The sequence below is a fragment of the Pan troglodytes genome, chromosome 10, assembly GCF_028858775.2.
Source record: "Pan troglodytes isolate AG18354 chromosome 10, NHGRI_mPanTro3-v2.0_pri, whole genome shotgun sequence".
Classification (NCBI taxonomy): domain Eukaryota; kingdom Metazoa; phylum Chordata; class Mammalia; order Primates; family Hominidae; genus Pan; species Pan troglodytes.
The window spans coordinates 111,720,826-111,744,793 of NC_072408.2; the positions used below are offsets into that span (position 1 = coordinate 111,720,826).

At 37.2% G+C, this 23,968-nt stretch overlaps 1 protein-coding gene across 8 annotated transcripts in view; it reads right to left on the reverse strand.

The window, feature by feature from the left end:
• Positions 1–23,968, reverse strand: part of SLC41A2 (solute carrier family 41 member 2) — a 156,877-nt gene that overhangs the window by 106,099 nt on the left and 26,810 nt on the right. For all 8 annotated transcript variants that reach the window (XM_009426136.5, XM_063786024.1, XM_009426133.5 and 5 more), the window contains exons 2-3: positions 19,956–20,677; positions 1,624–1,731 (exon numbers count right to left, since the gene is read on the reverse strand). In XM_009426136.5, the coding sequence (XP_009424411.1) occupies positions 1,624–1,731; positions 19,956–20,510 (663 nt within the window). In that variant the 5' untranslated portion in view covers positions 20,511–20,677. The remainder of the gene's footprint in view (positions 1–1,623; positions 1,732–19,955; positions 20,678–23,968) is intronic.

Sequence of the window (23,968 nt, forward strand, 5' to 3'; positions counted from 1 at the left end):
AGGCAGGCGGATCACCTGAGGTCAGGAGTTCGAGACCAGCCTGGCCAACATGGTGAAACCCCGTCTCTACTAAAACTACAAAAATTAACTGGGCATGGTGGTGCATGACTGTGATCCCAGCTACTTGGGAGGCTGAGGCAGGAGAATTGCTTGAACCCAGGAGGCAGAGGCTGCAGTGAGCTGAGATCACGCCACTGTACTCCAGTCTGGGCAATAACAAGATTCCGTCTCAAAAAAAATAAAAAATTAAGCAAACTAGTAATGTTAATAAAACATTATTTTATGCATTTTCTTTCCAAGCATCTGCTTTACTCAAGAAACTTTAGGAAACTGGCAGTTGCCTGGGTGGAAAAGGGGGAGAGGAGAAGTGGGACAGAGGGTGGAGAGTCCTCCCATCAACAGCACAGTTGTTCAGTTCCCATTTCTTGATTACCTTTAGATACATAAATTTTTTCCTAATTGATAGATGGATCAACTCTATCTTGCTCTATCTTCTTTAAAGGAAAAAAACTTTATATACTAAAGGAATTTCAGTTAGTAATATCATCTGGTGACTTAGTTAAGTTTTGGCTAGCATTTCATAGGCAGATAGCTCATTGAAGTGAACCTCACTAGCTACATGGTTTTAACCATAACTTGGTTCCACAATGGCAAACCCCAAAATCATATTATAATAAGATAACAATATCCTTTTGAGCTTCTGAAAATAACTCAGAACTCTGCTACTGGCAGTATTTTTTAAAATGTTTATGCTTTTCGAATGACAATTTTGCAATATGTAGCTAAAGACTTAAAAGTACAGATTTCTTTTTTCTGAATAGTAATTACAATCCTAGAACAGGCCCTAAAAAAATAAGAATGGAAAAATGTATGTACAAGAATATTCATCACAACATTGTTCATAATAGAAGAATGTTAGAAGGAGTTTAAACATCCAATAATAGATGATGAAGTAAACTGTAGTAGAGCTATACAACAGAAAAGTACATATTCAATAACGACACAGATCTACATTTACTGATATGGAAAGATGATCATGATGTATTTTTAAATGGAGATCACAGATTATAAATGAGAATATATAGAATTCTAGTTCTTTTTTAGAATACACAGTACGCATTTACATTATGATATACCTAACTATATATAAGTATAGATATGCAGGTATAGAAGGATCTGTACCAAAATATTAGTAGAGGTTATATCTAAGTGGATAATTAGGGGTAGCTTTAGATTTTCTTTTTTATATTGTTCCCTTTTCTGTAGTTTTTATAATAAGAATGTATTACTTCTACAATTACAGAAAGTTTAAATACCAATCAACCAACCATCGAACCACAAAGAATCTCAATATCTGATTTACCCCATGCCTTAAGCATTGATGATAAATGCCAGAATGTCCTGGCATCAAAGGAGGCAAGTAACTACTTCCTGGGATAAAAGAGGGCCTACAATTATCAGATGAGACAATATTTCAGAATATGATATCAGGCATAACTACTTGGCACAGCCCTGAAGTGCAGAAGCATATCAGAGAAAGAAATATTTTCCTGATACAAGTTCCCCTTAACAGAGAGAAACAGGATAGGTAATACACATAATTTGAGGTAGGAAAAAACTTACTGCAGTGGATAATCTGGATGCCAATGTCATTTCCAAGTTCCCTTTGAGACCAAGAAGTGCAGGGACTAAAATGAAAACTTCTGTAACTTTTCTGAACACCTCCCAGTGCTGTAAGAAAAAAATACAATAAAATGTTCTGGCACTCTTTAAAAAATACTTTAGAACAAAGACATTTCTAAAAATCTCAGCCTTTTTCCCAACTTGGCATCTACATTTTGAATAACCACACAGTTCATGTAATCAGCGAGCACTTAGCTTAACTCCATTCTCCTGAGCTCTGAAGCTCTGAGTCACTTTAAAAGATGCTGTTAGAGCTGGGGGTCAGCTGATATGTTGCTACAACCCATTCTACATCTACTTGTTACACAACCCTTATATTCCTAAAGGTTTTACTTTATCCCTTTATGATGACAATCGTTAGACTGGCTAGTGGTTAAGAGCACAGATTCTGGAATCAGACAATTGATTTGAATCTTGCTTCCAATACTAATTAAAACAAACCCACTGGAAAATTAGTGCTATTACTACCTAATTTCACAAATGAAGGAATAAAGACTCAGAGAGATTAAATTATTTCCCCAAGATCAAAAGATGGGACCTAGAGTTGACCCCAGGAGTTCTAAGTAATCCCATGTTTTAATCCCCATTTTAAGGTGTGAGGCAGAGAGGTTCATAAAAACAGCACTAAACTGGAAATAAGGTTTGCGCTTCTAGCCATGGATCTGTCATAACTTGGCTTCATGATCCTGGATGAGTCATGTATCTTTCTGATCTCAATTTCTTCATCCATTAAATGAAAATAATATCCACCCTATCTAGTCTTTGGAGAAATACCATGTATAAATGAAAAATAAACTTCTAATGTCCCCAACCAATGGAATAGACCCCCTTCTCAGCCAAGGGCATTCCAAAGTAAACCAAAAATCTAGCTTAGGCCATAATGGGAAGGGGGCGGGTCAGACATGCCTCATTATACCCTCTTCCCTTTAAAATTCAGGCATAACTGACCAACATTAACATTAAAACAGAGATCTTAAGACTGACAAAATAGACTCTTTGTAGCAATGAGATACCAAATTCCAAACAGTCTTTAGTATAGCATCACATGACAGCAGACCCTGAATGAAACTGAAGTATTTTACCCCAAAATATATTTCTTTGACATATTTTTTAATGGCCCTGCAAAGCTGTCTCTTATGGAGAAAATCTACATTCTGTAGCAAAACCTTTTCCCTTTCCAGGTCTTTTCCTGATCCAGGAGAGATTAACTAAGAGTCTGGCAACTTTTTAAGTCTGATAAGAAACATTTACCATCTATTCTCTCTGAAGCCTGCTACCTGGAGGCTTCATCTGCATAGTAAGAACCTTGGTCTCCACACCCCTTATCTTAACCCACATATTCCTTTCTATTGATTCCAGGTCTTCAAATAATTTAATTCTTTAAACCAATTGCCAATCAGAAAATCTTTGAATCCACCTATGACTTGGAAGCCCCCACTTTAAGTTGTCCCACATTTCTGAACCAAACCAATGTATAACTTACATGTATTGATCGATGTCTGCCTGTAACTTCTGTCCCCTAAAAAATGTACAAAATCAAGCTACAACCCAACCATATTGGGCACATGTTCTCCATACCTCCTGAGGCTGTATCACAGGTCATGATCCGTAACTTTGGCAAAATAAACTTCTAAATTGAGGCCTGTCTTGGATGATTTTGGTTTACACATGATAATGAAAATAACAGATATTAAAATAACAGATATTATATATATAAATATATTAAAGATACAAATATCTTAATAACACAAAGTGACATTTTACAAGTGCTATTAAGAGGTGATTATCCCAGTAAGATATTTTATGAGCTAGGCATATTAACTTTATATCAAAAAGTATCAAAAATATACATGTTGTCATGAATACCAAGACAGATGAGAAAAGTAAAACTTATATCTATCAGATAAATGAAGGAAAATTTTGATTTGTTCCCAAACTTTCCCTAGGCTGTTCCAAACAGATGTAGAACTGGGGGGCCTAAAGAGACCTCAGAAAATATTTATCAGATCAGTCTTCTGTAAAATCCTGGTTCAAAGAGTTCACAAGGGAAATCCCTCTACTTGGGTTCAAGCCAATTAAGGATGGGCCTAAGAAAGCACTGGGTGGGGGGGTTCAATGGCACCCCAGATTATTAGTCTTAAAAACTAACCAGCAAACAATTTTGTCCATGTTTTATGATGGGCTAACAATTCTGATGTGCTAATGAAATATGTGTCTTTCAAAGACATTGGTAGCAATGATGATAATGATGAATAACAGATAATAATAACAAATATTAATAATATCTAACATTCACTGATCGTTATGTTCCAGGCACTGTTCTTTAGACTCACTCACTTAATCTTCACAACAAACCTAAGAGATAGGTATGATTTTCATCAGATCCCGGATATACTTCAGAATACCTTTTACCTAGGTCATCATTTTATGACACTTGCTGTGATACTGCGAAGCATATATTTGGTCTTCAACCCTGTTTCCTGGCATACATCTAAAATCGTTAGAATTTAGTGATACACAAAGTGATGTCTTTGTGTATGCTGATTGATGACAGCTGGCAGCCCCAGGTAGCTTCAGGATAGGGGCTGGTCACCAGCAAGACCAAGGCATTATTAGAGGACTGGGACTTTCAAACTACCCCCACCCACACAAACACCTTTGGGGAGGATGGAGGGACTGAAGGTTAAGTTGACCACCGATGACCAGGGGTTTAATAATCATGCCTACATAATGAAGCTTCATAAAAGTCCAAAAGGACTTGGTTTGGAGAGTTTCCACACAGCTGAACATTTGGAAGTTCCTGGATGAGGGAGCACACAGGGAGGGCGTGAAAGCTCCGTGCCTCTGCCCCCATACCTTGCCCTACATATTTCTTCATCTGTATTCTTTGTAATAACCTTAATGAGAAACAGGTAGAGTTAAGTGTTTGCCTGAGTTCTGTGAGCAGCTTCAGCAGACCAATCAAGCCCAAAGAGGAGATCACGGGAACCCCAGCTTAAAGCCAGTTGGTCAGAAATTCTGGAGGCCAGGACTTGCATCTGGTATCTCAAGCGGAGGACAGTCTTTTGGACTGAGCCCTCAACCTGTGGGATCTGATGCTACCTCTGGATAATGTCAGAATTGAATTGGAGAACACTAATTCTGCATCAGCCAGTGTCTGCTGCAGAACTGACTGCTTGCTTGGTGTGTAGGGTAAAACCCCCACACATTTGGTCACAGAAGTCTTCTGTGTTGGTTGTTGCAACATGAAAGCATCACATGCCATCATGCTTTAGACCTGTTGGAATGCACGCCTATAGGTTACTCCCTTTGGTTATTCTTTCCACATTCAACTCAAATGAAATACTTATGGGAGAGTTACTATGAAATACTTAACACCTCAGCATTGGTGTGACAACAATAAGAGCTATGAATTATTGATCTCCTATCTTGTGCCAAAAAATTCTACATTATTTTTTCCATACTAGTGAGAAATAAAAATCCAAATGCCCCAAAACCAACTGAAAGAACACTCTTACGGCCAAGAGGACAGCGTGACCTTGAAAACTGAGTTCTCGGCCAGGACAGCATGGGAGCTCAACCACACCCCATTATACCCCTTTTCCCTTGTTAACTGCCATTAGGCTTTCTTCCCTAAGGGCTAAACAGAAATCAACCTTTTCAAAAGACTCCACTGCTGATCTTGACTGCTCCCACCCTCTTCTGTAGTTTCAGCAAAACAACTGACCAGGATTCCTTCCTGATAAGAGACCAGGGATCACAGAGTGGTTCTGGCCAGTCTACATGGGACTCATGAAGGGGTATGAAGTTCCACTGCACATGCACGTTTCTCTTTTCACAAATACTCATGACTCCTCTTATAGCATATTAAATACGTACATTTGGACACCCCACCCAGCATAAATTCCTATTTCCTTTTTCCCCTCCTTTGAAGTGTCTGTTTCTGGCTTCTGGCTAGAGGCGATGCTTCCCAGACTGTCAGAATGGCCACCTTGCAGGCTGCAACCCTGTATGAAATATAAAGCTCTCCTTTCCAAATTTATGTACCTCATCATTCAAAAGTTAACACCAGGTTGGGCAGCAGCTCACGCCTGTAATCCCAGCACTCTGGAAGGCCGAGGCAGATGGATCACTTGAGGTCAGGAGCTCGAGACCAGCCTGGCCAACATGGTGAAACCCCATCTCTGCAAAAATTAGCTGGCATAGTGGCAAGTGCCTGTAGTCCCAGCTCCTTAGGAGGCCGAGGCAGGAGAATCGCCTGAACCCAGGAGGCAGAAGTTGCAGTGAGCTGAGATTGCGCCATTGCACTCCAGCCTGGGTGACAGGGCGAGACTCTATCTCAAAAAAAAGAAAAAAAAAAGTTAACACAACCTGATGTGCTTGCAGAAGTTCCCAAACTTTCTCAGTTCATGGCACGCTTAGTATCTGAGAAATATTTTCATAGCATCCTTAGGACAAAAAGAATACCTAACAATCCTATGTATTAAGTAGTTAGGTCCGAACAACCTAGTAAGTATTTATTTCCTAACACTTTAGTAACCATTTGAAGAACTTATACAGGTAAATTGAAAGAAAAAATAGTATTTAATGTCATTTTTTACAACCATAATTATTTACTAATGGGGTATAAGTACCTGTTTGGCACTGCATAACTTCTCAAATGTTGGAATTGTAAACTATCACCTTCATTTCCTGTTTTATATTGATTTTTGTGTGACTCTTGCTTTTTATCACAGCACTACTGAAAACCCAGTTCTGCAAAAGACATACCATCCAAAGAAATGGAGTGTGATCTAATGTTGAAATGTTAAGCCACCTTGAGCTAGTAGTCTACAGTGCATCCAGGAGACATCATTGTGTTTCCCTCAAAAACTTAAAATATCCCACAGTAACCCTGGAGTGTCTTGACACACAACTGGGAACTATGAGAAGAGTATGAAGTAGTATGCACAGGGGTCAACAGCAAGGGCTCTAGAGTCAGATCACCTTCACTGAAATTCTGACTCTACTACTTACTGTGTGATTTGGGCAAAATTATGCTTTACTTTCTGCATCTAAAATATGGACATACTTGTACCACCTCAGAAGATTCTGCTCAGGACTGTGCCTCCACGTAGTAATTAACTGAGTGTTTATTAGCTGTAAGACCAGGATGCATTATCAGTTAATTTTCCTGTCAAGAGGACATAATGCAGAATATGTCCAGAGAGGGAATGCTGAAGCAGCTAGTGCCAAAAATAATGTTCACTTACTTACAAATTTTACCATGATCCAGTATGTGCTCTGGAGCTATGAACCTGCCGTAAAGTATGACTTCTTGTCATACCTAACTTTGCACATGCATCAGTGCAGAAACTGAGGTATACATCTACAAGTCAAACATAATGTCAGATTACTTACATAAATAATACACTCAAAACCTAAAAATCTGTTTAAATCCACAAGAATAAACAAAAATGAAAATTCAAAATAATAAGCTGAAGAACACATCTAAAGACTCCTAACTTTAAAATGACAGAGAACATTTTTTAATTGGTAAAAGAAGGTTATGCAGTTAAAAAAACACATACTCCAAATCCTTATATATGGAAAAAATTTTTATTGTCATTTAAACTTAGTTTGAAAATAAACCTTGGGCAGTATGGCCATTTTCATGATATTGATTCTTCCTACCCATGAGCATGGAATGAATGTTCTTCCATTTGTTTGTATCCTCTTTTTATTTCATTGAGCAGTGGTTTGTAGTTCTCCTTGAAGAGGTCCTTCACATCCCTTATAAGTTAGATTCCTAGGTATTTTATTCTCTTTGAAGCAATTGTGAATGGGAGTTCACTCATGATTTGGCTCTCTGTTTGTCTGTTATTGGTGTATAAGAATGCTTGTGATTTTTGTACATTGATTTTGTATCCTGGGACTTTGCTGAAGTTGCTTATCAGCTTAAGGAGATTTTGGGCTGATATAATGGGGTTTTCTAGATATACAATCATGTCATCTGCAAACAGGGACAATTTGACTTCCTCTTTTCCTAATTGAATACCCTCTATTTCCTTCTCCTGCCTGATTGCCCTGGCCAGAACTTCCAACACTATGTTGAATAGGAGTGGTGAGAGAGGGCATCCCTGTCTTGTGACACTTTTCAAAGGGAATGCTTCCAATTTTTGCCCATTCAGTATGATATTGGCTGTGGGTTTGTCATAGATAGCTCTTATTATTTTGAGATATGTCCCATCAATACCTAACTTATTGAGAGTTTTTAGCATAAGGGGTTGTTGAATTTTGTCAAAGGCCTTTTCTGCATCTATTAAGATAATCATGTGGTTTTTGTCTTTGGTTCTGTTTATATGCTGGATTACATTTATTGATTTGCGTATATTGAATCAGCCTTGCATCCCAGGGATGAAGCCCACTTGATCATGGTGGGTAAGCTTTTTGATGTGCTGCTGGATTCGGTTTGCCAGTATTTTATTGAGGATTTTTGCATCAATGTTCATCAAAGATATTGGTCTAAAATTCTCTTTTTTGGTTGTGTCTCTGCCAGGCTTTGGTATCAGGATGATGCTGGCCTCAGAAAATGAGTTAGGGAGGATTCCCTCTTTTTCTATTGATTGGAATAGTTTCAGAAGGAATGGTACCAGCTCCTCCTTGTACCTCTGGTAGAATTTGGCTGTGAATCCATTTTAGCCAAGGTAATTTATAGATTCAATGCCATCCCCATCAAGCTACCAATGACTTTCTTCACAGAATTGGAAAAAACTACTTTAAAGTTCATATGGAACCAAAAAAGAGCCTGCATTGCCAAGTCAATCCTAAGCCAAAAGAACAAAGTTGGAGGCATCACGCTACCTGACTTCAAACTATACTACAAGGCTACAGTAACCAAAACAGCATGGTACTGGTACCAAAACAGAGATATAGATCAATGGAACAGAACAGAGCCCTCAGAAATAACACCGCATATCTACAACTATCTGATCTTTGACAAACCTGAGAAAAACAAGCAATGGGGAAAGAATTCCCTATTTAATAAATGGTGCTGGGAAAACTGGCTAGCCATATGTAGAAAGCTAAAACTGGATCCCTTCCTTACACCTTATACAAAAATTAATTCAAGATGGATTAAAGACTTAAATGTTAGACCTAAAACCATAAAAACCCTAGAAGAAAATCTAGGCATTACCATTCAGGACATAGGCATGGGCAAGGACTTCATGTCTAAAACACCAAAAGCAATGGCAACAAAAGCCAAAATTGACAAATGGGATCTAATTAAACTAAAGAGCTTCTGCACAGCAAAAGAAATGACCATCAGAGTGAACAGGCAACCTACAAAATGGGAGAAAATTTTCACAACCTACTCATCTGACAAAGGGCTAATATCCAGAATCTACAATGAACTCAAACAAATTTACAAGAAAAAAACAAACAACCCCATCAACAAGTGGGCGAAGGATATGAACAGACACTTTTCAAAAGAAGACATTTATGCAGTCAAAAAACACATGAAAAAATGCTCACCATCACTGGCCATCAGAGAAATGCAAATCAAAACCACAATGAGATACCATCTCACACCAGTTAGAATGGCAATCATTAAAAAGTCAGGAAACAACAGGTGCTGGAGAGGATGTGGAGAAATAGGAACACTTTTACACTGTTGGTGGGACTGTAAACTAGTTCAACCATTGTGGAAGACAGTGTGGCGATTCCTCAGGGATTTAGAACTAGAAATACCATTTGACCCAGCCATCCCATTACTGGCTATATACCCAAAGGACTATAAATCATGCTGCTATAAAGACACATGCACATGTATGTTTATTGCGGCACTATTCACAATAGCAAAGACTTGGAACCAACCCAAATATTCAACAATGATAGACTGGATTAAGAAAATGTGGCACATATACACCATGGAATACTATGCAGCCATAAAAAATGATGAGTTCATGTCCTTTGTAGGGACATGGATGAAATTGGAAATCATTCTTAGTAAATATCACAAGGACAAAAAACCAAACACTGCATGTTCTCACTCATAGGTGGGAATTGAACAATGAGAACACATGGACACAGGAAGGGGAACATCACACTCTGGGGACTGTTGTGGGGTTGGGGGAGGGGGGAGGGGTAGCATTAGGAGATATACCTAATGCTAAATGACGAGTTAATGGGTGCAGCACACCAGCATGGCACATGTATACATATGTAACTAACCTGCACATTGTGTACATGTACCCTAAAACTTAAAGTATAATAATAAAATAAAATAAAATATATATATATATAAAATATACATATATAAAAAGAAAATAAACCTATTCACTTTTAAACATATGACAAAATGACCAACTTCAATCATAATTATAGAAATACAAATGAAAAGGTGAAAAGTTTTCACTGATGAGATTGGTAAAGATCAAAAAGTTGGAAAATACACTTTTGCTAAGAGTATAAGGACATAGGCACTCTTTTGCACTGCTTGTGAAAACGTAAAGGTTTAACTTCTTTGGTGGAATCTGGTAATACCTATCAAATGTAAAACGACCAAAATTTTGACTCAGAATTCTACTTCTAGGAATCTGACCTATAAACAAACTTGCATATGAGTTCAAAAACACACCCATATAATGACTCTTCATCATTGTTCATAACAGCCAAAGATTTGAGGCAATTAAAATCCCCTTCATAAGGTAACTCGGCAGATTAATTATGATACATCCTTATATTAGTGCATTATCTGTCTGAGAAGAATTTGGTAAATCTGTGTGTACCTACAGTGAAAGAGCTCTAAGACAAATTAAGAAGATCAAAGTGAAGAGCAACATTATAGAGTGTTACTTAGTTTTTGTTTTTTAGAAAATATATATATTAATGCAAATACATTCATTTCATGTCTGTTGAAGGAGATACAAAAAAAAAAAAAAAAAAAAACTAAAAACAGTCATTTCTAAGGAAGGGCCCGGGCTAAGGGTGCATACAGCAGAGGACAGACTTTTTTCTCCATCACTTATTCTTTCATACTGCTTAAATATGCTTAACCAGGTACACATATTACTTTTTTTAAATTAAACTTTTTATTTTGAAGTAATTGTAGATTCACATGCAGTTATAAAAAACTAATACAGAGAGATCCCATGTAACCCTTACCCCATTTTTCCCCAATGGTATCTTGCAAAAACTACAGTACAATATCACAACCAAGATATTGGCATTGATACAGTCAAGATATAGAACATTTCCATCACCACAAGGAGCTCTCCTAATTCTCTTTTAGAGCCATTTCTCTCCACTACTAATACCTCCTTAACCACTGGCAACCACTAATCTGTTCTCCACTTCTATAATTTTATCAATCAGAGAATTTTGTATGAATGAAGTAATACAATCTATAATATTTTAAGATTAGCTTTTCACTCAGCATAATTCTCTGGAGATTCATCTAGGTTGTTGCATGTGTCAATAGTTTATTTCTTTTTGTTGCTGGGTAGTAGTATTCCATCATATGAATTTACCAAAGTTTAACTCAACTGTTGAAGGACACTTCGGTTGTATCCAGTTCTTAGCCACCATGGATAATGCTACCATAACCATTCTTGTAGAGGATTTGTATGAACATAAGTCTGCATTCTCTGGGGATAAATGCCCAGGAATGCAGCTGCTATGTCACATGGTAGTTAATATTTAGGGTTTGTTTTTTTACAGAACTGCAAAAGTGTTTCCACAGCAGCTGTACCATTTTATATTCCCAACAGCAATGCATGATATCCTTTCTCTACATGCTAACTCCATCCAGTGTTGTCACTATGTTTTATTTTAGCCATTCTGATAGGTGTGCAGTGATAGTTCATTGTGGTTTTCATTTGCATTTCTCTAATGGCTAATGATGTTGAACTTCTTTTCATGTGTTTATCTGCCATCTGTATATGTTCTTCAGTGAACTGCTCTGGGTCTTCTGCCAATTTTCTAATTTTTTTTTAACTGTTGAGATTTAAGAGTTCTTATATATACTAATCCTTTGTCAGATAGGTGGTTTGAAAATATTTTTTCCCACTCCGTAGCTTGTCTTTTCATCCTTTTAGCATTGTTCAGAGTAAACTGTTTCTTTTATGAAATCCAATTTATTAATTTTTCTTTTTATGGATCATGTTTTTGGTGTCAAGTGTAAGAACTCTGCTTAGTCTGAAATCCTGAGATTTTCTCCTGTTTTTTCCCTAAAGGTTTTATCATTTACTTTTCATATTTAAGTGTGTGGTCCATATTGAGTTAATTTTTCTATAAAGCACGAGACTCGGGTCAAATTTATTTGTTTGCCTATGGATGTTGAATTGCTCCAACACCATTTGCTGAGAAGGCTATTTTTTCCTCCACTGAATTGCTTTGGCACCTCTGTCAAAAATTAGTTGGATGTATTTGTGTGGATCTCTCTCTCCAGGTTGTCCATTCTGTGGCATTGATCTCTGTGTCTATCCATCCTCTAATATCATGCAGTCTGGATTATTAAACCATATAATAATTCTTGAAATTTTTCCTGTCTCAAAATTGTTACAGCTATCCTATTTTCTTTCCGTTTGGATATGAATTTTAGAATAATCTTATTTCTATCTACAAAAAGTCTTCCTGGAATTTAAAAGGGAATTCTGTTAAACATTCAAGATGACAAAGAAAAGTAATGCAGAAATTTATCAGAGAAATTTAACAAAGAGATTGAAATAATAAAAATAAAAGAAAACAAATCGTAAAACTGAGAAATACATTTGCTGAACTGGTAAATTCATTGAAAGCTCTCAACAGAATGGATCAAGCAGAAGAAAGAGTCGGTGAGCTATTTGAAAATACACAGAGAAGAAAAAAAGAAAAAGAAAAACAGCCTGCGCAACAAAGCAAGACCCCATCTCGACAAAATTTTTTTTAAATTAGCTGGATATGGGCTGGGTACGGTGGCTCACACCTGTAATCCCAGCACTTTGGGAGGCCGAGGCAGGCGGATCACAAGGTCAGGAGATCGAGACCATCCTGGCTAACACAGTGAAACCCCATCTCTACTAAAAATACAAAAAATTAGCTGGGTGTGGTGGCGGGCACTTGTAGTCCCAGCTACTAGGGAGGCTGAAGTAGGAGAATGGCACGAACCCGGGAAGCAGAGCTTGCAGTGAGCTGAGATCATGCCACTGCACTCCAGCCTGGGTGACAGAGCGAGACTCTGTCTCAAAAAATAAAATAAAATAATAATAATAATAAAAAATTAGCTGGGTATGGTGTCACATGCCTGTGGTCCCAACTACTTAGGAACTGAGGTGGGAGGATCACTTCAGCCCAGGAATTTGAAGCTGGGCTCCAGTCTGGGAGAAAGAAACCCTGTCTCTTAAAAAAACAAGAAGGAAAAAAAGGAACAAAGATTGTCTACAAGCTATAAAAAACTACCTTGAAAGACGAAATCTAATAATTATTCATATTCAAGAGGGAGTTGAGCAAGAGCAAGGGATAGAAAGCTTATTCAAAGAAATAAAAACTGAAAACTTTCCAAAACTTGAGAAAGCTATAAATATCCAGATACAATAAGGTCAGAGAACACCAGATCTGACCCAAATAAGACTACCCCAAGGCATATAATAATAAAATCTCAAAAGTCAAAGAGAGAGAATCCTAAAAGCAGCAAGAGAAAAAGAAGAAATAACATGTAAAGGAGCTCCAGGTCATCTGGCAACAGACTTTTCAGCAGAAACCATACAGGCCAGAAGGGGGTGAAATAACATTTTCAAAATGCTGAAAGAAATTTGAAAAGAAAAAAAAAAAAGCTACCATCCAAGAATACTATAACCAGCAAAGCTATCCCAGACAAACAAAAGCTGGGAGAATTCAGCACCTCTAGTTTTGTCTTATAAGAAATACTAAAGGGAGTTCTTTGACCTGAAAGAAAAACACACTAATGTGCAAAAAGAAAACAGTTGAAGATAAAAAATCCACTGGTAAAACTAAGTGCACAGCAAAACCAAGAATACTCTAATACTGTAATTAGGGTGTGCAATCCGCTCATAACTCTAGTATGAAGCCTAAAACACAAATCTATCAAAAACAATAATAGCTACAGCAACCCATTAAGAGATAGGCAATATAAAAATGTGAAAATTGGAATAACCAAAGGTCAAAAATGGAGGGGGTGGAGTTAAAGTGTAGAGTTTCTTAGTTTTTTCTTTGTTTCTATTATTTTCTTTGTGATCTAAGATAAGTTGTCATCTCTTTAAAATAACATTATAAGATTTTTTTGTTAAGCCTTATGGTAACCACAGTGTAAAAATCTATAACTTATTCACTAAAAATAAAAAGCAGCAAATTGAAACATGCAACTAGAGAAAAATCACAAACGAATCACAGAGGAAGACAGTAAGAAAAGAAGAGTTACAAAACAGGCAGAAAATAAGCAACAAAATGTCAATTGTAAGTCCTTACTTATCAATAATAATACTGAATGTAAATTACTCAATTCTCCAATGAAAAGGCATAGAGTGGCTACATGGGTAAAGAAACAAGACCCAGGTTTCTGCCTACAAGAAACCCACTGCATCTATAAAGACACACCTAGACTGGAGGTGAAGCAGTAGAAAAATATATTCCATGCAACTAGAAACCAAGAAAAGAGCAAAGAATAGCTATATTTATGCTAGATAGAATAGACTACAAATCAAAGACAGTAAAAGAGAAAAAGAGACCACTATATAATGATAAAGGGGTCAATTCAGCAAGAAGACATAACAATTTTATATATATATATATATATATATATATATATATATATATCCACCCAACACCAGAGCTTCTAAGTATATAAAGCAAACATTTATAAATCTAAAGAGAGAGAGATAGACTACAATACAGTAATAGTAGGGGACTTCAACACTCCACTCTCAATAATGAACAGATCAGTCAGACAGAAAATCAACAAAGAAACACTGGAGTTAAACCACACATTAGACCAAACAGACCTAACTGATATTTAGAGAACATTTCACCCAACTGCTACAGAAGATACATTCTTTTCATCAGCACGCAGAACATTCTACCAGAATAGATTATATCTTAAGCCACAAAATATTCTCCACAAATTCAAAAAAGTAGATATCAGATCAAGTCTCTCTGCAGAGCACAATGGAATAAGACTAGAATCAATAAGAAGATGAACCTCAGAAACTACACAAACACATAGAAATTAAACCACATGCTCCTGAGTGACCAATGAAATGAAGAAATTAAGAAGGAAATTTAAAATTTAAAATTTTCTTGAAACAAATGAAAATGAAAATACAACATGTCAAAATCTATGGAATACAGCAATAGCAGTATTAAGAGGAAAGTTTATAACAATAAATACTATGTCAAAAAATAGAGGCCGGGCGTGGTGGCTCATGCCTGTAATCCCAGCACTTTGGGAGGCCGAGGCGTGCGGATCACGAGGTCAGGAGGTCGAGACCATCCTGGCTAACACGGTGAAACTTCGTCTCTACTAAAAGCACAAAAAATTAGCCAGGTGGGGTGGCGGGCGCGTGTAGTCCCAGCTACTCAGGAGGCTGAGGCAGGAGAATGGTGTGAATCCAGGAGGCGGAGCTTGAAGTGAGCCGTGATCGTGCCACTGCACTCCAGCCTGGGCAACAGAGTGAGACTCCATCTCAAAAAAAAAAAAAAAATAGAAAGACTTCAAATAAACAACTTAACTATGCACCCCAAAGAACTAGAAAAGCAAGAACAATTCAAACCCCAAATTAGTAGAAGAAAAGAAATTAAATAAAGATCAGAGCAGAAATAATGAAATTCAGACTAAAAAAATACAGATCAATGAAACAAAAAGTTATTTTTTGAAAAGATAAAATCAACAAACTTTTAGCTAGACTATGAAAAAAAGAGAGAAGTCCCAAATAAGTAAAATTAGAAATGAAAAAGGATTCATAACAACTGAGACCACAAAAATACAAAGAATCATCAAAGACTATTATGAACAACTATGCACGAACAAATTGGAAAACATGCAACAATGATAAATTCTGGACACATACAACTATTGAACCATGAAGAAATAGAAAACCTCAAGAAACCAGTAACCAAACATAAGCCCCATTTCGTACTCTACACAAAAATCCATTCCAGGGAGGGAATGATCTAAATGTAAGAGCAAAACAGCAAAGCTTCAACAAAGTAATGTAATAGAATATCTTAATTACCACAGGGTATGGAAAGATTTCTTAGACGAGAGACATAAAGCACAAACTATGAAAAAGCAGGAGGAAAAGAACTATTTCAAAATTAAGAACTTCTGCCACAGAGGAGAGAAAAGATGTTTTAAATATGTAGCACTAAATGGCTCATATCCAAAATATAACTCCTATAAATCTATAAGAAAAACAAATAACAGCTCCCATAAATCTATAAGAAAAACAAATAGAAAGATGGACAAAGAAAGCTTTACCAGTAATATCCAAATATACATCATTAGTTATCACAGAAATCTCCATTAAAACGACAATGAGGTACCACTCCACATGTGCCAGAATTTCTAAAAATAAAAAGACTACTGATTCCAAGTAGAAATAAGAATATAGAGTATTGAGATCTCTTGTACTCTGCTAATTAGACTGTAAATTGGTGCAACCAATGTGGAAAATCATATGACATCTACTAAATTTGAGTATCTCCATATCCTAAGACCTGGAAATTCCATCTCTACATATATACCCAAAAGAAATTCATGCATATGTGCATCAAAAGTCTGGAAGCAGCCTGGTGTGGTGGCTCACGCCTGTAATCCCAGCACTTTGGGAGGCTGAGCCAGGCGGATCACCTGAGGTCGGGAGTTCAAGACCAGCCTGACCCACATGGAGAAACCCCATCTCTACTAAAAATACAAAATTAGCCAGGTGTGGTGGCACATGCCTGTAATCCCAGCTACTCGGGAGGCTGAGGCAGGAGAATCGCTTGAACCTGGGAGTTGGAGGTTGCAGTGAGGTGAGACTGCATCATTGCACTCCAGCCAGGGCAACAAGAGTGAAACTGTCTCAAAAAAAAAAGAGTCTGGAAGCACCATTCCTCCCAATGTCCATTCATAGCAGAATAGATAAATTGTGGTACAGTATATTCATATAATGGATTACTATCCAGCAATGGAAATAAACTACAGTTTCATGAAATTTATATAATGTTGAGGGAAAAAAAGCCACACACACACACAAAAAAACCATGTTCTATACTTCCATTATATAGTTTAAAAAGAGTCAAGTAAAACCAAACTATGTTGTTTAGGGATACACACTTATAAAGACAAGCAAAGAGGTGCTTACCAGAAAATCAGATTAGTGATTACCTTTGGTGATGGGGACAAAAAGGGCAGCAATTGGAAGAAGGCACAAGGAGGACTAAAGAAGCAGTACTGGCAAAATTATATTTCTTGAGCTGGTTGATAGTTACATGGTTGTTTATATTACGAAAATCCAGAGTCTCTATTTTTTATTTTGTATACTCTAGATGTATTACATTTCAATTAAAAAGTTTAAAAGAGCACATTCAAATAAAGTCTTTAAAAATATTTATATCGGCCAGGCGCAGTGGCTCACGCCTATAATCCCAGCACTTTGGGAGGCTGAGACAGGCGGATCACGAGGTCAGGAAATCGAGACCATCCTGGCTAACATGGTGAAACCCCATCTCTACTAAAAATACAAAAAATTAGCCGGGCGCGGTGGCGGGTGCCTGTAGTCCCAGCTACTTGGGAGGCTGAGGCAGGAGAACGGCATGAACCCGGGAGGCGGAGTTTGCAGTGAGCCGAGATAGCGCCACTGCAGTCCGGCCTGGGTGAAAGAGCAAGACTCCATCTCAAAAAAAGAAAAAAAAATTTTATATTACGTTTCTACAATGTTTAACACTAAAGTTTAACATTATAAAGTCCTTAGAGCTAGCACTGTAAAAGTTCATAAAATCATAAAAGGAACTTTTTCCAATTATATGTGTGCCGTTCTCTCAGTATCAGGAAGTAAGTCAACATTACTCCAGATACATAATGAGCTATATAAACATTCTGCTAAGCTGTACTCTAACACCTTAGTCCTATAGATGTTACCATTCTATAGTTAAATACTGAGTGTTTCTTCAGAATAATTGGTATCTCAAGAAAAAATCCCAACCAAAACCAGCCTATTTATTGTCGCAGCTGTGATACTACTATAAGAACCTAAAACAATTATATTTCAAGTGGATGTAGGTTTGCTCTCTCTTTGGTATTATTATCTATTTAAAACTTTAATGTACTGCAATATAGTTCCTCTCATATCCTTTCTCCAACTGATGGTGGAAAAATGTTTCTATTTATGTACATTTTCCATTTAGATAAAAATGTTACCTCTTGAATAGCATCTTAGAGTCACAAATAACCTGAGTTTCCTTTAGGGAACAAACAATGAAAGATAAGAGCACATTATAGGATAATATATCTAATACTTTCCCAGAGGCAACCTTTCTATGACTGATAAACAAAAACTGACAGAACAAAATGTCACATTTTGGCAACTTATTACTTTAGAAAGATAATTATATAATAGGTATTTGGTAACCACAAGGCATTAAGAACACCTACAAATCGGCTAGACATGGTGGGTCATGCCTGTAATCCCAGCACTTTGGGAGGCAGAGGCAGGCGGATCACTTGAGGTCAGGAGATCGAGACCAGCCTAACCAACATCTCTACTAAAAATACAAAAATTAGCCAGGCATGGTAGCGTGAGCCTGTGGTCCCAGCTACTCAGGAGGCTGAGGCAGGAGAATCACTTGAACTTGGGAGGTGGAGGTTGCAGTGAGCCAAGATCACGCCACTGCACTCCAGCCTGGGTGACAAAGCTAGACTACGCCTTAAAAAAAATAAAAAAAAAAAAGAGAATACCTACAAATCAATAAGTAGCACATAAATTTTAAAAATAAATAAAAGATACAAAAAATAATTCACAGAAAAAGAATGGCCAATAAACACATGACAATATGCTAAACATTAATAATAATGTTAATTAAAACATGATAACATTTTCCTGCCATTTGGCAAATATGAAAAAGATCAAGAAGACCCAATGTTGGCTGGGCACAGTGGTACACACCTGTAATCCCTAGCACTTTGGAAAGGCCAAGGTGGGAGGATTGCTTGAGCCCAGGAGTTTGAGACCTGCCTGGGCAATACAGCAAGACCACGTCTCTAAAAAAAAATTTTTTTTAATTAGTGAGGTGTAGTGCGCCTGTAGTACCAGCTACTCAAGAGGCTGAGGTGGGAGGGTTACTTGAGCCCAGGAGGTTGAGGGTGTAGTGAGCTAGGCCACAGAGCGAGACCCTGTCTCAAAAAAAAATAAAATAAAATAAATACCCAATGTTGATAGGGACATGAAAAAATAAAAGTACTTCTATTTTGACAGTAGGAGTATAAATTGATACAAATTTTTTGGAATGCGACTTGACAGTATCTACAAAATTTTAAACATAGATATTAATTCATACCCTAATATCCAACAATGCTGTTTTTAAATCTATCCTATGAAAACATTACTATATGAATATATATTCTTATAAGGATAGTTATTACAGCACCAATAAGGAAGAATGAGTAAGTAAATTTTGGTATATACATACAATGGAATATCATGCACTCAGTTTAAAATGCAGAAAATCTTTGTATACCAATTTGGAGAGATGTATTATTAAGCAATGAAAATAAGTTGCAGAAAAATATATGCAACATTTTATTTTTATTTTTGGAAAAACTCTCATATGTATATGTGTAAGCATAGAAAAAAGGCTGCAAGTGTATACAACGAACACTTCACAATGGTAATCTCTGGAGAGGAGGAGAGTTTTGATTCGGAGATAAGGAATAGGAGAAACTTCATGTTTTATTTAATACCCTCTAATGCTTGAAGTCATTTTAATGAGTATATATTAATTTTTATTTTAAAAGTAAGAAAGTATTTAAATATAACATTTTGGGAAGATTTTCTTTTAACCAAGCTCTTCCGAGGTCTGTAGAGAAGAGTTACTTTACAGTCAGAATAACTATTCTTTCAGAATTTCTAAAGGGGAAAAAAGAAAAACTCCCACCTAGAAATAGATTCTCTCCCAGAGTCAGCATCTGTTCATTTTACCAAGGGATAAATTAAATCTAAAGTGAATGTTTGAGAGTAGTAACCTACATAAAGCATTTTAAACAGAAATGGAATAACAAAAAAAGACAGTAAAGTTAAACAAAGATGAAAACCCACCTGTACTATATCCAGTACCATGCCAGCTGAAACTGTTCCAAAACCAGCTAGCAAAAAGGGCACAAGTATTTGCAATGCCATGATGCCACTGGATTCCTTTGGTAATTTTGGGGTCACTTCTACAATAGCATCTTCATCACCATCACTAGATATATCTTCATCTTGTAACATGGCAGTGGTTTCTGAAGTCTCCCTTCCATCACAGTAATTATAATTGGCATAGTCATCATACTTTTGGCTGCAGCTTGATGATGCGTGCCCATTATTGGCATGAAAAGACTGCTCTGAGAAACTGTGATACTCCATGTGTTGCTCAGATCTATTACTAAAAGTCTGTACTGCAGTTGATAATCCATCTTGCCAAATGCCGTTTGCTTTTTTGTGCCTGTCTTCTTGGTTTTTCTGGTAAATCACTGGAACCATACTCAAGAGTAAATTTAAAAACTTGTCGGATTGAATTGTGTTTAAACGTAAAGTCCAATCTACAAAACCTCCTCCACTACTTGGACCACCACTTGTTTTATCGGTAATAGATCTTCCTTTACTATTAGTCATATTGTCATCACAAAAGACCCTGTACTCTTTAGATCTCAAGCTTCGGGAGCCACAGCAGATGAATCAGAACCGCACAAACACTGGTTTAAATTAAGTTGTTGACTTCATTGTGTAGAAAATATTTCCACTAATAAAAGATGTTCAGAAGTTCCACAGAAGGACTGGATCTGGAAAAATAAAATAATTTTTAAAAATCAGAGAAACAAGATAGTTTCAGTATCAAGATAGATACTTCAATTCTTATAAAGGTATTAAAAACACATGTTCTTAAACCAACCCTACGGTACTGATACTATACTTTGTGGGCTTAAAACATAACTGTTTTGTGCCACACAACTGCTTTGTGTACAGAAATATAATACAGAGCTATTTTTGTGCTCAATCTTGGTTAAAAGTATTTCTTATCTTTGCATACTTTATGTGATCAATATCCACGTAAGGTCTTCAACTGCCTCTGAAATCCCACAGTGGACAAATGTTTTAAATAAAGTAATGGCTTTTATTACTATTGCAAGGACTCAGAATCAAATTGCTATACCCTTTGCATCTGTCAGTACACAACAAAAGATATATGGCATTATACTTTAAACATTAAATAATAAACCATATTACTTTATTTACAACTTAATATAATATACATTTTATTATTAAGATATGAAGAGACAAGGATGATGTTTACTATAAAAACACTTGGTAGGTATCCTGAATACTATATAGGGCATTTATTTCACAGATAAAATGAGGCTGGAGTCATATTTGTAGTTCTGAGATATAAAAACTCATTATAATTGATTTAGGAACATAAACCTTCTTTCATTTAGGAATAACAAAACTAAAAAGAAATTACAAATATTCACTTAAACCTCCATTTGCAAACCAGCCAGAAGAAAGCTAGTAACGCACTTATTTATGCCCTGCTCTGTCCATTCATAGTTCTCAGTCTGCTCTGGCCCATAATCCCAGGGTAGACCCCTGACTGGCTGGCCACTCAGTAACTAGAGTCTCTTTGAAGACTTTGAACTAAGAGACTCAAACATATAACTGTGGCACATCAAAGAGTGATGGGCACTGAAGCTGCAAGGTCACCCACCACCTGACCAGGAAGAAAACCTGATAATTGCTGCCATAGCTGGCAAGGCTTTCCAAGCTATCAGGTGTTTCTCAGAAACACCTAGGCCTGTCTTATACTTCCAAGAGCATCTAAGACCAAAAAAATGGCACTGATTTGATAAGGGATGGGTGGCCCCAAAACCTAACTGGACTGCGTTCCTGCCAAGCTAGACTGAGAATTGTTGCTGCTACTATTGCTGCTTTTAATGAAAACTACTATATTCCTCAGTATTTGTTTCCAATGTCTTAGAATATCCATCTCCTCTCTGGATAGGAAGATCAATAGCAAGGAATGGCAAAGGGAGAAAGAGAAGGGGCTATGTAGGACGTAAGTGGGTGTTAGGGCCTGGTTCATCAATTCCATCACTCACTCACTTTCCTTTCCTCTCTCTTGTGATTACAGAGGGGTCTGGGATCTGGGAATTCCTTCTGAGGAACATTTTTAAAATACAGATTCCAGGACACCAGACCTACTGACTCAGAATGTCTGTGTTTGAGGCCCATAAATCTTTTTTATTTTTAACTTTTCCATGTGATGATTACGGTGCAGACTTCCTGTGGACTTGCACTGAGACTCCAATGAGTAGATTAAGCACTAGTTCCCATTTTTGCCACTTATAGGCTGGCCAGTATAGACAGAAAGTTGGTGTTTAAAGAAAATCAGATTAATGAAACCAATGGCCAGAGTGAAGCAGAGATAAAACGATGTAGTCCCAGAAAGAGAGAAAAGGGCAAAGAGCCTTCCAGGTAATGAAAGGCTGAGCTATACATCTGGAACTTAGGAGATTCCCTTCAGCCTCACATGAGTTAGATTGAGTGAGTGTCTGTTCCTTCAACTCATCTACCTTTTTAAAAAGTAGTGAGTATTTCACTGCCCCAATAGATCTTTAATCAAATAAAATGCAAAACAAACCCCAAAGAGATTGAGCTATAAGACAGGTCTATTCCATAGGAGGACCAGTGACAGGAAACTTCCTTCCTGATGCAGAATTACCAGGATGATCAAAATGGAAATGCAGAGAAATGTAGGTAAACAAGAAAGAGAGATGACAGTGTCACCATTCAGCCATTCTAAAGTTCAGAAAGCTCAAAATCTGTGCTTTGAAAACCTGACCAAATAGCAAAACTAGGTAGAAAAATAGAGAGGAGAGAAAGAAAACAAGGGGGAATTTCCCAAGACCAGTCATCTCAGAATTTCCCAAGATCAGTCATCTCGCAGAATATGTGCAGAACGTGGCTAAGCACATAGTCAACACTGAACTGGCCAGTGGGATCCAGATGCACAGACACATCCAGGTCATACTTTTGCTCCTAGTATTCTTACTTCGGTATAAGCTATCCAGAAGTTTAGATGCAGAGATGGATACTCAACCAGGGATACCATACACAGAGACCATCCAAATGTGTACAAAATTAAAAACAGAGTGCCTCCTGGAAAAAGGAAGCCCTGTAAATGGAGCTCTGGGCTGGATTTTAGCCCACGCTCTGTCCCCTCAGCAAGCACCTTCATGCAGTGCAGAATCTGCATAACCTTACACATCAGACTAGGCAGTTGGGTAAAATATGAAACTGTGCTTAAAGGACAAAAAACATATATGCTAGACAGATATTTTTTGTTGTTGTTTGCTCAGCATCTTTTCCCAATTCCTTTAGCTAATGGTATCTCCATTACCTATGGTAAATCCATTTCCCTATTCCATGAGATTCTAGTAGGTACATCAATCACAGTACCCTACCCTGCAGACCACAATAATGACAAATGGCTCAAGGAGGATCTGAGTCCCTTCCTGGAATTTTATATATTTGCTGCTTACTATTTCCTGAGTGCCTACAAGATGCTGGGGCTACAGTAATGAAACAAATAGGCACAGTTACTGCTCTGATGGATTTTACCTTGTAATTGGAAGGAAAAACAATAATCAGGTAAGCACATAAATAAAAGAGATAATTTGTGATAAAGGCTATGGAGGAAACAGTTGATTAAACAAAGAATAAATGACTTACAGGGCTATTTCAGAGGGGAAGGCCTTTGGGGGAAGAAAGTTCTCACTTTCCTTTGGAATGACTTAATTCTGAAACTTTCTGTCACTATGTCTTCCTCCTTACAAAGCTCCTTCTACCACCACCATCATCACCACCACTTGGAAGAAAGCCATCTACATGAGAAGAGGATCTACAGAAAGAGGGAATCAGAGCTAGGCGGTAAGAGAGTCCTGACAACATAATTAGAATCTCTATACCATTTAGTTAAAACCCACTCCATTCCTGTTCTTCCCAACTATAGGCCAATAAATCTTCTTCATTGCTTAAGCTACTCTGAGTGGTGTTTCTGTCCTAACAGCTGTTTT